Here is a 17,074-nt window from a genome sequence, read left to right on the forward strand (position 1 = left end):
TTCAGGAATGGCTCCTGGAGCTATTTTAAGTGTGTGAGCGCCAATAAATGATTCCTTGACCTACCAAACAAGTGAGGTTAGAAAATAATGCAAATACAGTAACACTTCTCTGTAGTACTGTGACTTATGTAAATGTTGACGAATGCAGCTGCGCAGCACGCTATCGGGGCCAAGGTGCTTTTGCACTTGCTCAGAGCTGCAGTAGGTGAAGACGCAGAGTGGATGTCCTAACACCCACTTTACCCTGTGATGTATTTAACCTCTGGTACCCAAGGCAGGGTCCAGGTCTGGCCAAGCGTGTGTTTCGGTCTGTGAGCACTGCTGTGAAAACCAGCACTCCTGGTGGCAGGTGAAGCTTTTGCTAGATCAGGGGAAAATCTTGGACCTTTGCAACATGTCCTCCTTTTCTGCTCAGAAAATGTTTAGCATGCAGCACCCACAGATTGCTGGTCACCCATCCTTCCTGTTCCCTTCTTTCAGTGATTTGTAGTGCCAGATAAATAGCTGGTTCCAGTATTTCATTAAGTGAATCAGAGAATCGTTTAGGTTGGAAAAGAGCTTTAAGATCATCCAGTCCAACCACTAACCTAACACTACCAAGTCCACCACTACACCAGTTAAGGGTAGAGTAGCAATTTCATGTTTCCTGGCTTGGTGGCTGGGTTATTTATAATGAAAGTAAGGGCTGTGAAGATGGAGTCAGGGATCCTGCAGGCAGATATTGTCTGGGTAGGTGGGAGACCTGGAGTAGAAAAGGCATCAGTAATCCAGGAGGATTTATTTGGCTGCTCTTGCCCCTATCCCAGCCACCCTGAATTAGGATATGTTCCCTTTTAGGGGTGACTTGCATTGAAGTTTGCACTGTGCCTCTTGCCTGATAGCAATGGTTTCTGCCTCTGTTATGCACCTGGGTTCATTGTTTGGTGTCTCACAAGAACAGTGGAGACATCTCAAAACCAAGAGGCTGACTTAAATTGCCCTTCCCTCCCCCTGGATTTTGCTAGAGGAGCATACATAGGTGACTTGTGTCTCCATCCCCTTCTGGGTTTCTTCCAGAAACAGGGAATTTCAGGTGAACTCCTTCCTTGTGCATACTCATATGTCTCCTTTTATCCCCATCTGCACGGGGAAAGTGCTGCTTCTGTGGCACACACACGCACCTGACGTAACGTTCATTTCTGAATGGAGAGCGGCGAGGGAATTGATTAATGAAATGCATCTCACTTCGATTTGTTTTGTGAGTTGGGCAGAAGCCCTTGCTGCATTAGCATTCAGCTGGTGCAAATGAGGATTGTAAAAGGCCCCTTTTTTTTCCCCCCTGCCACTGAATACAGTAGTCTAGCCAAAGCTGTTTACGTGTGGATGGAGTTATTCTTTGTGCTGATTGCCCTGGGCACTGCTGATCAGTACCGGGCAGCAGAAGAAAACCTGTTCAGCAGGTGGGATACTTTAACCCTGCTATCAGCCTGTGCTTCTGGACAGCAGTTGGTTTCCTTCCCTGAGCTGGGGATCCATCCGCAGTCCGCCATCCACACCTCGTGGCAGCAGTGGCCGTGGCAAACGGGGAGGAGCGGGCCTGTGATGGCTCTTGGGGTGAGCGTGCCTGTTAAGTGAAGAGCTGCTCAGGCTGATGAATTAGGTTTGCAGGTTCCTCCGAGCCCTGCGCACTCCCACGTGGAAATACCAGGGGTGTTATTTTAGTTGTGGGAAGGTGTAGCTTTCTACCTGTTAATAACTACATTTGTGGAGATTTGTTAAAGCTGTTAATTTAGCTTAAACATTTTGTGCGAAGGAGGTTCTAGAAAATTACAGTAATTGTGACTGTCAGATGAAGACATTTGCTGTGCCTGGAGGGAACGGGCCTGCGTTGCGTGGCTGCGGCTGCTGGCAGCGAGCGCAGGAGAAGTTTGGGGTGTTGCTGCACCTGGAGGGACAGGCCACAGCAGGAATCCACGCACACGGGCTCTCGTGAGCCACTCTCTACAAGGAGAGCGTCTCTCCTCCATGACACGCGACGTGTCTGGGATTTGAGGAAAGGCAGACTGGGATTTATTCTTATTTTAAGGATTTATTTTACAGATTTTCCGCTGTTTGTTTTGTGGATTAGGTGCACAGGTGAGTGAAGGCCGGCAACTGTAGGCAGAGCCTGTCTGGGCAGGGAAGCCTCTAGCAGATGAATGCACGGGCTCTGGACCATCTTTCACATGACGTTCACGTGCCGTTTCGAGTAGGTGTGGAACTGGCATCCGTGAAGAGGCAGGAGCAAGCCCTGTACGGGTTAGCTGGGCAGCATGGGTCCTGTGCTGCCATATGGCCCTGCAGACCGAGCGCTGCGCTGGCTCTGCCTCCACCACGCTGTCGGGCCGTGACAAATCGCTTCCATGACTTTCTGTGCGTGTTTCCATTCCACCCCCCGCCCCAGCCTGTTCAGAGGTAAGCTGTTCAGAGACAGGTCATCTGGGCGGTGTGTGTGAGCTCAGTGGGGGCTGTGGTCGCCCCCATCTTAGAAATACCTACTAATAATTGTAAAAGATACAAAGGGGACGAGCACACGGAGAGTCTGGGGGCAAAGCGCTGTGGGAGAGAGCAGCGAGCCCATTTCGGAAGGCTGAATTCCTTGCATAGACTGCATTTTCTGCCTGGGGTGTAGTGTTGCTGGCTGGCAGTCTTTCCAAGCTCACGGCCTCCTGAACGGATCAGGCTGCTGGGAGAGGGGGAGGGTGCTGTGTTTCACCATACTGCAGTCACCCCTGGGCTCAGGGCTAAAAGCCTTGGCACATACAGCTTGCCTCCAGCTGGGTTTAACATGTCAGCGGGGAGGGAGCTGCGTGCTCCATTCCCGAAGGCGTGGAGCCTGGTGCTTTGGCATGTTGCTGAGGGCAATTTGCTGTAATGCTCTTCACCTTCTTACCTGCAGTGGGTAATTTTTACTGAGTGGCCTATTAAGGTGTTCAGAGTAATCAGTGCAACAGGGCTGGGAGGTGTTTTTTGTGACTTGGGATGGCTTTGCAAGCTAAACCCTAGCTGAGGAGTTGGAAATAATGTCGAGTATGTATCTGTCATCTTTGTTTCCCTTTTCCCCCCAAGCATCTTCTTTCCCTGCCTCCCTACGTGAAAACCTCTCACTTTGCAGCACTTCTGCAGTAGTCCCTTCCATCAGAACGTGTTTCTGGGAGGAGGAACAGCCCCTCCTAAGGATCCCTGTGGCCCTAGGGTGAGCAGTGTGTTGGAGCCTGCCTTGCGCTCACTGTGACCCGTACGCACGCCTGTGCAGTGCGTCTGAGTAGCAGGACCTGCTTTCCAGTCCTCTCCTTCCACAGCAGACTTGCCTTGCTCTGGCTGATTCTCTTCTTTCCTCCCAGCGCCAGCTGTTTGCAGCACGGCTCTGAGCCTAAGTTGAGTCACGCTGTAGGCACTGGACATGTTCTGCCTTTTCCCTTCCACCCTGGTACCCCTTGGGATGAGAGAGGAGGAACAGAAGGGATCACAGCATGCTGTGGTCTTGGCCCCAAGCTGATGCAGAGGATGCTTGTGGAGCAGCAGCGAGCCTGGCCAGCCAGTCTGTCTCTGCCCGAGCCTCGCTGGTGCTGAGATCCAGGGTTCTTGTTTGGTCCTGCATCAAAGAAACCTTTCCACCGTTCTTATCTTGCTTTGGTGTTACTTTCTGTGCACAAAAGATCCCTGTTCATGTTCTCTGTCCTCTCCTTCACTGGGGAGGCTGCAGGCTGCTGCTTCTTTCAGAGCTTGCAGAGGTGATTTTTTTTTTTTTTCAGCCTGTTGTCAGCGATTCCCACTATCCCTACCCTGAGTCTGTAAAAGGAAGATGACTGAGCTGCTCAGCCTCTGAATCCCACCCCGAGAGTTATCACGAGAAAGCACTAATGGACAAAACAAGGTTTGCTCTGCATTGCCAGGCTTGAACCTTCGGCACCCACTGAGCTCTCAGCCTTTGCTGGCTCTACCAGGGAGCTGTGACTCTGCTTGGGAAGCCTGGCTGTTCTTGCGTGCCGCTTGGAGCAGAAGGGACACCACGCTCCCTAATCAGGGTCGCTGTTTAGTCACGCTCCTCCACGTCCTAATGAGAAATCTGTCACGGATGCATTTCTTGGCTCTTTCCTTTTGAAGAGCTGTTCCAGAGCCCGGCACAGCAGGCAGATGGGGCTGGGTGGAGGTGAAGGGCAGGATCTGGTTCTCAGCAGAGAATGTCAAGCTTGCAGCCGCAGGTTTGACAGGTGATGGGGAGGAACAGCCAGCAGCTCCTTGCTTTGGGACAGGTTATTGTCTGGGTAACACTGGGGAGCCCGGGAAGCACTGTCACCTTTTGTACCCCTTTGCACTTCATGCCAAAATGTGCAGAGGTAAGCCTGGCTCGCTAAATGCCTGCATCTCTTACCTAACTACAAAATACACATGTCGGGGAGAGCAAAGAGAGTGGGGAGCTGCCTGCTGGGATTTATGGAGCCCTTTAGCTGCTGTTGGTGACAGTGGTGTTGCTGTTCATACACACTATGGGCTTCTTAGGTTGTCCAGTCTCTGGAGACTGCTCTAAAGCTGCTGTAAACTTTGGGACCTCATTGTATCAGCTTAGACGATGCCACTTACTAATGAACAAAAGAGAGACAGGTGACCTGACATGAAGCGGAGGGAACAGAGATGCCTACAGATTGCATCTTTTTAGAAGGATTCCTGCCTCCCATCATGACCCTTCAGAGCCTGCCAAAGTACTCTCATTTACACTTGTAGGATGAAAAGATAATGGGAAAGAGCATTAAGGATATCTGCTGCCAGAAGAAGGTTGTTTTGATGGTGCCATCCTGAACATGTGCTGGCATTTGGTGGATTTTCTTTTAAACTTTTGGGTTCAGCAAGTTTTATTAACATGAACTTAAAAGATCTTGCAATCCGTAGAAATTACTCTGTGTTAAAGTGGTCTACAGTGTATATTTGAAACTACTAAAGCAGTTGGCTGAATTGGGGCCTTACATACTAATGTATTTTTCAAAATTTTCCAGGAAAACATTTTTCATTGCCATTTGTATTGAATTGAAAAACTAGACTTGGCAGACAGCTGGTGGGAGAATTCAGTCTGTAGCTGCTGCGGAGAGCAATGAGTTGCTTTAAGCATGTGATAACTATTTAAATTAAAGAAAAACACTAATGACAGCTGAGAATATGCTGAGGTTCAAATGGGTCGTGTAAAAGCATTTAATTTTCAAAAGTGTACATACTTTCTCAAGCTAACACTGCAATAAAGCGTGTATGCGTGTGCATGTGTGTTTGTGTGTGATGCAAAGAAAACTTCAGTTTTGGAGTCCTATAAAATCCAAAGCAGTGATGGATGTGCTTGGGAAGCAGTGGTGGGACAAGCACATAATTGTGTTGGAGGACCAGAAGGTCACTTGGGGTCCTTCTAAGCACAGCGCTGTGCTTGGGCAGCAATCAAGCCTGTTTTCTGGCTGAAATTTATGTTTATTGTGCCATGTTCCAGATTTCTGGCACTTGTGTTATAGCATCGCTGGATGAATTTGTACTGCAGGGTGGGTTTAACAGCAAAGGCGGTTTAACAGAGACTTATTGAAAGCAGGAGCCAGTCCTTCTGGTGGAGAAGAATACAAGCTTTCTGCCCCCATCAAGGAGCCTGCATGCATATTCAAAACCTTACCGTGTGACTGAGATGTCTTTGGGTTATGCCGTTGATAGGACAGATGCTGACAGCCCCAAGGGGAGGGTTTTGGCTCCGCTGAAGTCAGCCGGGTTTTGCTGTGTGCGTGGAAGGGGAGGAAGATCAGGCATGGAAGGGGAGGAAGATCAGGCAGCTGTGTCTGAATGATGGGAAGGGTGTGGTCCAAGAGCAATCACAAAAGTTAGTGCTTTGTCTCCGAAGCGAGTTCAGCCTCTCTAGTATAGAAAGAAGTGTATAGACAGGGAGAGCAGGAGAGACAGGGAGAGCCTTGGAGAGCAAACAAGTGTCCTGGCATGTATGAAATCCGTCCTCCTCCTCTTAGCAAGGTGGCTGTGTCTGTATTCCCTTGCCTGCATCTCACCTGCTTGAGTAGGATGAAGTTGGTTGCTGCAGGCAAAACCGTTTGCTATGGGGAAGGAGGATCATAACTCTTATGGTCTCTCGCCTTAGTGTGCAGCATTGCCAGCCTGTGGGCAGTTGTTCTGTGTAAGTAACTTGACATCTGGCTTTGTTCTTCCTCTTGCCTTGTTTTAATTTCCTGTGGCTGCCAGAGTGCCACAAGGCAAGGGGAAACTCTCGTCTCTCAGGGTTGTGGCATTTCCCCTCTTCTTTTTTTCATTCCACATGTCCTTCCCAAATGGACCAAGTGAACAGACAAGGAAGCAATTTAGGAAGGCAACTGCTGAAACCTGGTAATTGCCTCTCTTTTCTCTCACACTGTTGCCTGAAAGGGGAAAATGAGGCAAGAAGCAAATTTGCACATTAAAACCTTTCAGTCACTGTTGTTAGGACTGCTCAGGGTCTGTAGGGCATGGGAAAGTGAGGAATTACATTTCAAGCTATCTTTAGGAGAGAAAGGCCTTCCTCTTAACTCATGCTTTGTAACAGGTTTGCATTTTTCAGCAGAAATACTGAGTTACTAACTTTCCTTCCCTCCTTCTTTCCCCAGCTTTATCACGCTTTTTCCAACAGCCGGAGTCACAGACAGTGGAAGAAAATGGCATGGCCCGGTTTGAGTGTCGGATCGAAGGACTGCCCTCCCCTGTCATCACATGGGAGAAGGACCATGAAGCTGTTCCAGCAGAACCCAGGTGATGCCCTGATTGCTTTCCTGGGTTAGCTTGGAAAAAAGTAAACCAAAACCTGATCATTTAGGATGTGGAAATCTTTCATAAAAAGGTAGAATGAAGAGAGAGATGATAGACCAGGTTTGGACCTGATAATTAAGTGATGTAAGACGAGGTATTCAAGGGGCCCGTGCAAGCAGGTCCATAAAACACCTAAATAAAATTAACTTTTCCCCGAACATCCAACCCACCAAAAAAAAAAAAAAAAACCCAGCCCAAAACCAAGCCCTTTTTTATTTACTGATCTCTTGTTCTTTGACGTGCTGGAGCACGTCCAAAGAAGGGCAGCGAAGCTGGTGAAGGGTCTGGAGCACAAGTCCTACGAGGAATGGCTGAGGGAGCTGGGGTTGTTCAGCCTGGAAGAGGCTGAGGGGAGACCTTATCGCTCTGCAGCTGCCTGACAGGAGGGGTAGTGAGGGGGGGATTGGTCTCTTCTCCCAAGTAACAAGTGATAGGACGAGAGGAAACAGCCTCAAGTTGCTCCAGGGGAGGTTTAGATTGGATATTAGGAAAAATTTCTTCACTGAGGTGTTGTCAAGCACTGGAACAGGCTGCCATCCCTGGAGGTATTTGAAAGATGTAGATGTGGTGCTTAGTGGTGGACTTGGCAGTGTTAGGTTTACGGTTGGACTCGATGATCTTAAAGGTCTTTTCCAACCTAAATGATTCTATGGTTCTGTGATTCTGGAACCTTTGCCATGGTGGACCAAGTGCTCACTCTATAAAAGGTCGTTTCAAGGAAGTGAAATTGGCTAGAAAATGGCTGATAAACAAAGTAATTGAGACTCGAGCCTCAGTTCTCCAGTGGCCTGGAAGGACTGTATGCAAAGATGCACAATTTCAGCACAGTTTACATCAGCTATTTACTCCCCATCCAGAGCGTTGGAGGGAAACCAAGAAGAGCATGCAGAAGGGCAGGAAGCAGCATAAAAGTAAATAGCGAAACTTGAAATTGTGCCAGTTCTTCCAGCACAGAACCTGCACCCTGCGAAGGCCTGTGTGCGTATGGAACGGGGCACAACAGGCTGCAGCGCAGGCTGCCTTTGCCTTGTCCCCTCGTGTGAAGTTGAGGTAGAAGTCTTGGGGGATTGGGGCCTGGCGTGAGGAATATTTCTCCAACTGACTGTGAGGGTACAGTGCTGGGGGTACTGGGCGTACCCAACTGAACTCCATGATGTGGTTTTTCTTTCATTTTGGTTGTGGTTTTAGAGACGGTCGTTTTTCTTCACCGTTTTCCTGCACAGATTTGTCTCGGGGTTACTGATTCTTCTAGAACACTGTGTGTGCTCAGCAACATGGGAGGTCTTTCTGTTTGTTTTATTTCCGTGTTTAGAGGTCATCTAGTAAAAGACCCTGAATTTTCTTCTTTTGGGGAAATGAGAGTCCTGTAGCATGATACCTTTTCCTTAATGAAGGTCAGTTACAGGCATGAGAAGAGGATACACCATTAGTTGGCTGTTAGTTGGTCTGTAGACATCAGTCCTGCAGGGGATCAGGGACTGCATTGTCCTTTAGTTCTTAAAAGCTGCTTTTCTGTTCTGCAGAAGGAGCTGTTTCCCTCCCAGGGAAGTTAAGCCAAGAGGCAGGAGGAGAGGAAGGAAAGAGGGGTGGGGTAAGGTTCAGGAATAATGTTGCAGCGATGACTGTTTCTGTAAGAATAACCGCTTGCATCCTTGAGTCTGAAGTGTGGCATCTAAAGGTTTATAGGAGGCTGTGGCTTTGTAGTGAGAAGAAAATTAATAAATAAAAAAAGAAAGAAAAAACAAAAAAGAAGGGATTGCAGAGGGAAGTGTGCCATAGATAGTGCAATGGCTTTTTAATGAGACAACTCGATGGATGTTGTGAAATTACTTGCTCGGAGATTGCTTTCAACACGGGCAGCCTGAAAATTGTTTTCCTTGTAAAAGCCAGACCATAATCTCTGGCTGCAGATCTTGCTTTTTAAATCATGTTTTAGCTAATATGCTTTTTCAGAAGGATTTGGGTTTCTGTTGTTGTCTAGTTGTTGTTGTTGTTGGATTTAATATTACCGGCTTTCGAAGGAATTAAGTGAATTCCAGGAAACGCTGGCTGCCAACCAGAGCTCTCTGTTCTCCTTAGCCCATCACGCCTAAGGACCAGATCTCAGGCCAGCCTCTGATTACTGTGGACTCCCTCCTGTGCACACATCTGATGAGCCTGTGAAAATGCAATCATTTGGGTAGGTAGGCATCAGGATGAGGATTTCATATTCTGGTATAGCAAGGTTAGGTGTATGTACAAAATCAGGCTCTGGCGCTATAGATATAACCTTTGAGATAATGCTACTGTGTCATTATTTTAAGAGGGATAGAATAGTCATGGCAAGCTGATAATTGCTTTTTATTTTTTCCTTTTTTTTTTTTTCTTCTTTTTTATGTTGATCTTGCCTTTGGGCACTCTCTTTGGCCTTTGTCCTTGGGTGCAGGTTCTAGCATAGTGCCACCTTAAGGGTGCTGAAGGCTGAGCTTAAAAAATGCTTCGACAACCCAAAGGGTAGACAAGTGCTTACTGATGTTTTCAGAATACTTTTCCTGCCCTGCTGAAGTTCAGGATAGAATCTAACTTTCATATGTGAGTATAGCACAGAAGTATTTTGCAATTCCGGCTCTGAAGTACTTTTAAAAAATACGGTCTTACATCTGCAGCAGCTTCTGAGAGGTGGCTTGCAGGATTTCTCTAGATTGCAGTTGCTTTGAGGTGTGTGCTACATCTCGTGGCATAATCTCTTCTTTGCTTTAGGTGCTGGCTGGGTTTTGCACCAGGCTCCAAATTGCTGTTTATTTTCTCTAGAGCCAGGATGAGTACTTGCTAGGAACTGGAGGTCTTTGGAGGTCTGCGCATAAACACATACCCTACAGATTACATCGTCTGCAATCACAATATCTTTTTCCACATTTTGGCTAAGTGAGGGTTTCACCTGTGTGGAGAGTTTACTTCTGTCATGTGTCAAGAGTGCCTTAACATGGTTCACGTTCACGTACTGGGCTCTTGCACTGTGAGCAAAAGGGCTTGCAGGCTTTAAGTCTGCAGCAAAGCTGCAGGTTCCTAACTTGGCCTGAGGACTGGTGCTTTAGTCTATTTTGTATACCTTCAAAAGGCTGCGAGCAAGGGTGTGCCTACAGTTTATTGGGAGAAAGTAAGGAAGGCAGTTGGATTGTTAATGCTGGAATAGTCTCTGCTGTGCATACAGCGTAGCGCACTGAGCTATAGGGTTGCAAGGTTTGGACACAAGTTCTTGAGGACTGCACTTGTAATCGTTGCTGAAGAGGTGAGCAGCCATCAGCCCCCCTGTGCTCTCTTCGCTGCCTCTGCTCTCACGTACGAGTCTGCCTGGGGAGGAGCAGAGGGGAACAGCTACTTGTTGGTGCCCTGTTGCTCTTGCTGCCATCTGTGCCCATGGTAGTTGGGCCCTGGTCTGAGTGTGCTGCCCGCTGCAAGCAGAGGGCTTGCCTTTCGCCCCCGTTCAGGGCAGTGTCCTATGAGATCCCGGTGCTGTAGCTGTCAAGGGCGAAACTCCTGAGACTGCTGAGGTTCCAGCATTTCTGTTTCTCCCAGGGACTTCATCTGTCTGTCCTTTGGTTTTTGTTTTCTGCTTAATCTGTAGTGAAGGTGAGCAGACAAAAAGATCTGCCCTTTATGTGGAAGAAAAGCAAGGGCCAACTGTCTCCTCTGTATCATCAGGCAAACTTAGCTTCCTTGCAGAGAGCCTGGGGATGGAGCAGAATGCCCTTGCAGGCTGCCTCGAGGCTTCTAGTCCAGGGCTGCTGGGAGCCTGAAGAGCTGGAGGCTTTGTGAGCAACTGGGAGAAATTGTGGGTAGAGAAATCCTGCATTTCTTCCCTCCTTGCTTCCCTGGGAGAGCAACGCTCACCTCTGTTGTGCTTTCCCAACAGGATGTACTGCATTAAATACATCTTTCTACTGCTGGCCTTGCCAAAGGGACCATCCTGAGCTACGTGTTGATCGAGTCTCCCCACTCATTCCCCCTCGCCTCCAGCTCCTGCGCTCTTTAGAAGCACAGTGGCTTGTTTTCTGCCCTCAAGAGGAGCCGAGTGCATTGGCTGAGCGTGACCGTGGACACGGTCCTCAGCAACCTGGTCTAGCTAACCCTGCTCTGAGAGGGGAAAGAGCATAGACAATTTTCAGAGGTCCTTCCCAGCCTCAGTGAATCTGTGATACATAATTGGAGTGTCTTTTTGTGGCTGGGAGATGCCTTGCCTAGTGTTTGAAATATGTTGATATTAATTACAGACTCAAATAGCAGATGCACGACAAAAATAAATATTATCGCAGTGGGAGGCTTTCCTCCGCAGAGCTGAGAGGATGCAAATATTTGTCATCTTTTTCCCGAGTCCTGATTAGGCATCCTGATGAGGGCTCTCTGGGTGCCACCTCCTCTGAAGTCTCTGGAGTTTGATCCTGAGAAGAGTGTCTTTGTAAGTAGCGGGAGCATGGCTTTAGGGATGTGGGGCAGTTGCCCTTGTGTACGTAGGAAGCTTCAGCAAGTCTGTCCCCATGAATCAGGCTGTAGGATTGTGCCAGTAGAGACAGTGTGGTCACTGGAGGAGCTCTGTTAGCTCTTCTGTTTCTTCATCAGCTGTGAAGAGGACAAGAAGTGAGGATCTCGGATTGCAGCAACTAAGGTCCAGGATAGACGCTAGACTCACAGCAGGGATATTTGTCTCTGGAACAGACTGCTTAGGGCAGGAGAGGTATTTCCATTACTGGAGATTTAGGATAAATGTTTGCAGGAGCAGGTGTGCTGTTGGTGACCGTGGCTTGAACACAGGATGGGTGATCTGTTAAGGTCCTCCTGGTTCCATGACCCTTGCTCATGGCGCTCCAGCTGCCTCAGCACCTGGAGAACCGCAGTTTTACTTATTGAGTATACTTATTGGGATCTTTGTGGATGGAAGGACTGGCATTCATGGTTATAACTTGTCTTTGTGCTGTTCCCGTGGAATAGCTGCTATCCCTCCCCTTAGCAATTGCCTTTGAATGTGTCCTCTTCATAATGAAGACTGATAACCCAGAGCTGCCTGTCAAAGCTCGGCAGCTCTGTTTATAGAGGCTTGCAATTAAAAATGGATCTCATATATAATTAAAAAGGATCACGTAGGCTTTGCGCCTTGCATTCAAGAATAAAGAGGCTGCCATTTAGGAATCCAGGCAGAAAATGGAGATGCTGACAGCCAGCTCCTACTTTTATGCTAATTGCTAATCATCTGCTTTGTTCAGTAGAATGCAGCAAGGATTGTGTTCCTGTTGTGAGCCCTGTAGCCATTTCACTCCATGGAAGTGTTGCCCAGTAGCACCCCATGGGCAAATGGCGGGGGTGCCGAATGCCCAGCTGTAAGGTTGTCAGCTTGCGAAAGCCAGAACCTCTTGGAAGAACAAAAGCAATCAACAGAACCCAGGAATGGTGCAGCTTCAGGCGGTTGTGTCCTGCCTGCTTTGGGCCGTGAAGGTGTAGCTGTGATCAGCTGGTCCGTTCATGTACTTGAGGTGCAGCAGGAAAAAGATGATGTTCAGACTTCTTTGCAATGTATTTTTCCTCTGTCTACCAAACCTTTGTGAAAAGTAAGTGGTGAAACTGGCTGTAGCGTGTGCAAAGGCACTTGTACACTTGGAGATGTCTACAAATGTGCGTGTAGAAATGTGTATGTCTGTCTGCAGTTATTTTATACTATACAGTTGGCTTATGTCAGCAAAGCCTTGTTGGTCGGGTCTCCCAAAAGCAGATCCTGTGTTGGGAAAACTCCAGTGCCGCAGATAGGTCTGTACCTGCTGCTTTGTAAGAAGCACCAGTTGGGTGGCTCAAAGGTTTGTCAGTCCCATCCTGCTGTGATTACCAGGGGCTGTATGTGATACGTCTGCAGGTGAAAAAGAAGGGATAAAAGGGCTTGGAGTTGATGAATAGCTCAGGTAAGGCATAGCCTGTCTCACACTCTTCCTTTTGGTCACTCAGGTTTATAACTCTTCCAAATGGTGTCCTCCAAATCATGGACGTGCAGGAGAGTGATGCTGGGGCTTACCACTGCGTGGCAACCAACGCTGCCCGAAAACGCTACAGCAATGATGCAGTCCTCAGTGTCCTGAAAGGTAAGGTGCAGGCAGGAGCGTGTTGGGCTGGGCACGTGTCTGCCAGATAGCCATTGCGTGTGACAGCAAGCTGAGCTGAAATACCAGTGACAATCTCTCCTGCTGGTGTGGCTCTGCACATGGCAGGATTTGGTTAAAACTTGCAGAGAAGACATTTTATTAAAGATTTCTCTTTACTCTGGTGGGGTAAGCAGGCTGGGTTGGGAGTCACAACAGGTTGCTCTGCCTAGCCACAGGACTAGGCAGCCAACAGTAATAACAGGGTTGTTTCTCTCTGTGCCAAGGGGTTTTTTTGCAGATGGATTGTAGCAGCAAGTGGATTTTAACAGCCCTAGACTCCTTTATGCTCTGGGGCTCTTAGAAGGGGTCAGACACCCTGCTTTCACCTTGGGGAACTGCAAGTTGTTGCAGTCTTATCTCCAGTGGCACTTGGATGGCAAGACAAGCAAAGGCTGGCATGGACAAGGGAAGACGCCCAAGCTAGCAAGAGAAACAGTTGGGGGCTGGAGTAGTTGGCAGGGTTGTGTCTACCCTGGGTTGCCTAGCAGGGTCCAGAGGAGGTTAGGCACAGTGACATCCAACTTGCATTCCGTGTCCGTGTTGCTGGCTCTTTGCTGAGCTGTTGGGTGGGCTCCAGAGGTCTTTTTGTGGTATTTGGGAACAGCCTCAGCTGGGATTTCTTCTGGTGACACAGACTGTTCGAGCAAGGCTTTGGATGTGAGCTGTCCTTCACTTCCCAGTCTGGGCCTCAGCCTCTTAGCGCATTTTTCTCTGTAAACCAAGAGTGCGGTGGGCAAGTCTGGACATGAGAACGTAGCTGAAAGCGTAAGCGCAGTGGGGGTCTCCAGACTCCAGCATCCTTCCCAGCACGCCTGGCTGCCTCCCCAGTATTTTATAATCCCTGTCCTGCAAGTGGACGAACTCACTAGGGCTGGGAGTCTGGCTGAGCTGTCCCTTCTCTCAGGACAGTGCCCCCCTGACGCATCTGTCTCCTGTTTGTGCTGACCCCAGTGTATTTTGTAGGCAGCTTTAACTTTGAAAGCTCTGAAATCCTTCCCAGCCCCTTTTGTCTTTGTTTAAGATTGTGTTGCTTGGCATTCTGCTACCAATGTATTTTCACAGAGATGGCTTTGCTGTTCATCCATCAGCAGGGAGTGTAATTAACTGTGGAGCCTGAGAATACACCTCTGATCAATGGATTGTGTCGTGGAGGTAATCTGTGTGGAATCTGCAGAGAATTTGTGAGGGGTTGAACGCTCTGTATCTAATTGCCAGCCCCTGCCAGATCCTCTGTGTGCTTAATGAGGCACGGAGGCAAGGGGAGCGCTTGCGATGGGCAGTTCTGCACTCCAGAGACAGCTCCCGTGTTGGGTCTGGTTCGCTATTGATAAGTAATATTGATCAAGCTACAAAGGTGAATGTGCTGTCCTTGGCATCATAACTCGTTCTGCATAATAGTATCTTGTAACTCTGCAATGTTTAATCTGCTTTGCAAATGCAGGCAATGGAAGAGGTTAAATGGGAAACGTTCCTTCTGGAGCACCAGCCGGCCGGAGCAGATTTCTGCCTGGAGTTCTCACCCAAATCTCGCTTCTGCAGCACCACACCACCCGCTGGCTGCAAAAACAAATATGCGAGGTTGAGTTTTTCACCAGATTGAGCTGATAGTGAGGAAAAACATGCCTGTTAAATCTCTGGGGTTTTTTTATAATTGGGGAGAAGTATCTCTGAGACAGATGGGAAACTGCAGTGACCTGTGCAGGCTGCAAACTCCTCTGTGAGTGACTGGCATGGTATTGATCCTTTTTTGTTTCAGCACTTCAGCGTCAGAGGCACATTTGTGGATGCCTGGACTGGCTTGAGTCTTTTCCTCCCTATTCAGAAGCGACTGATAGTAGTTGGAGTGGTCTGGCAGAAATCCTTTGTTGGTTGTAAAAAATAAAAGCAAAAATAAAAAATCCCAGGAAAAAAACCCCAGAACAAACAAAAAAGAACAAGAGCCTGAAATACAGCTATTCAGTGTTGCTTGGGTTGCTTATTTGGAAATTTCAGGGACCAAACTCCTAAGTGTCTGCAGGCAGGAACAACTAAACTGCTTCCCTCGCTGTTGATGGCTAGTGAGTCACTTGTGCTGAGGTAAGATGGGAGTCCAGCCTTTCAGTCCCGCTGTGCTGCCAAGGCTCCTGGAAGAGGTTTGTGCAGTGGGACCTAGCATCTCCTTACCAGCTGCACCTGCGGCGGAGGTGTCCCAGCGACAGCACTGGGCAGTGCCGTGTGATGGTGACCGAGTCTGTGTGCTCGTGACGGATTTTGGGGCCGAGCCGGTTATAATGCGAACACTTCTATTTGCACTGGGTTGCCAGCCCTCAGGCCTGGGAATATCTCATGTTCATGCCTCTGCGCCTGACAGACAGCGCTGGATTTGAACTGGCTGTGCATAGCAAAAGAATCCGTTTCCCTATAGCTCTTCTGCCCAGTTGTCCTTTTCCTCCCCCCCGCACCTTGTGTTCCTGATATGATGGCTGGGAATTGTTCCGTCTCCCTTATTAAAGGCCTTTCCCCAGTAGAGGCAGCAATTAGCACGACCTCCTTCTGTCATATTTGCATGGCCTAAAAACCCCAAAAGTGTTGTTTCCCTTGGTGGTGTGACTTCCCCGTCACGTGGGGAAGGCTGTATTGTGTGTATTGGGGCTAAACACATGCTGGCCTTGCACAGGCAGGGCAGAGAGTGGCGGTGCACGGTGGTGCTGTAAGCGCTGCAGATGTTTCGGCTGTGCAGACTTCATGGTGCAAATTTCCAGACGGTCCCTGGGGAAGCAGTGTTTTGAGCTGGAAGGGAAGAGAGCGAGCAGACTGAGAGCGGGATACAGTCACGCAGCCCTGAAACAGAGCCTGCTGTCGGAATAAGGATAACTTGGATTTTCCCCTTGGATCTCCGCTGCTCCCCGGCGGATGGAGTGCCAAACACATCTGGCAGCTCTGGCCCTTCACCCCTCACCTGGACAGATGATGAATGAACACTGCAGCCCCGCTGCGATCTCTGCCAAAAAGGGCATTAGGAGCTGGCTGCAGGATGGCTTTCCCAGGCGCTCCGTCTGTGCCTGCTGCCTTTGCTTGGGGTCGGGTCTTGACAGGGCTATGTCTTGTCTCTTGTAGCTCCTTTTTCTGGAAGCAAGCTCTGGAGCCCTACTTTGAACTCGTATGTAAAGAGTTAATTCTCAGCGTGTCCTGGTCATGTTCCCAAGTCCTTGGCATACGCGAGGAAGTGCTGCCATGCTTCATAAAGCAGCTCTCAAAGAAGAGTAGCAGAAAGGCTCGGGGAGTGTGACGCTGGGTGATCTCAACAGGTCACTTTGCCGGTCACTTTGCTTTTTCCCTCCATGTCGTGCACATGCTTGCTCTGTGTGTGTTTTCTTGGGGCTAGGGAGTACCTCTTGCTGTGTGTTTGCTCCATGTCTGGTACGCTGTGGCTTGCATCCCCAGTGCAGCACGAATAACCATCAGAGTTAACAAAGCGTGGACCTGGGAGCCAGGACTCTTGGGTTCTCCTTTCCTCTCTGTTGTCGGGCTACAGAGGAGAATCAGTTCCTTAACACTTTAATTCCTGCCTCTGTAAATAGGGATAATGTAATAGGGTTGGAGTTGCCCTCTTCGAAGTGATGGGTCAGGCTGGAGAGTGATTATGGGCGTTTGGTGCTGGAGGTCTGTCTGCTCAGGTGAGCTGGGCATCAAGGTGCACTTGCGGAGGAAGATGCAGATACGTACCTGATTGTGGGTGTGGGATTCTTCCTTGTGTCCTCTGCACTCTAGTCCTGATCTGTGCGTGCAGCGTAGCCATGATTGCTGTGAGACGTCACTCTGGTAGATGGATAAAACCTTTGCCTCAGACCAGGCTGGCAAGAATCAGAATGTCCAACAGACTTCCCCCAGCATCAACAAAACATCTACGCGGCGGTGTTCGTGCGGTGGTCTCAATAGTCATGCTCCACGTGGTCCTGTGCCTGTGCTGCAATAAACGCAGGGATGGGCAGAACAGATCAGGGCGATGGGCGTAGGTACAGCAGGGCTGAGGTCTGGGCTGAGCGTGCCACTGAAGAGTCTTCCAGCAGATGAGCGCGTCCCCTGTGAGTTGGGATTTAGTA

General features: G+C 48.9%; 1 protein-coding gene across 1 annotated transcript in view; it reads left to right on the plus strand.

Moving 5' to 3' along the window:
- Positions 1-17,074, plus strand: part of IGDCC4 (immunoglobulin superfamily DCC subclass member 4) — a 96,450-nt gene that overhangs the window by 38,137 nt on the left and 41,239 nt on the right. The window contains 3 exon segments of the mRNA XM_075714514.1: positions 6,633-6,774; positions 9,622-9,735; positions 12,799-12,932. Of these exon segments, the coding sequence (XP_075570629.1) occupies positions 6,633-6,774; positions 9,622-9,735; positions 12,799-12,932 (390 nt within the window).

Source organism: Pelecanus crispus, chromosome 7 (assembly GCF_030463565.1).
Source record: "Pelecanus crispus isolate bPelCri1 chromosome 7, bPelCri1.pri, whole genome shotgun sequence".
NCBI classification, from domain to species: domain Eukaryota; kingdom Metazoa; phylum Chordata; class Aves; order Pelecaniformes; family Pelecanidae; genus Pelecanus; species Pelecanus crispus.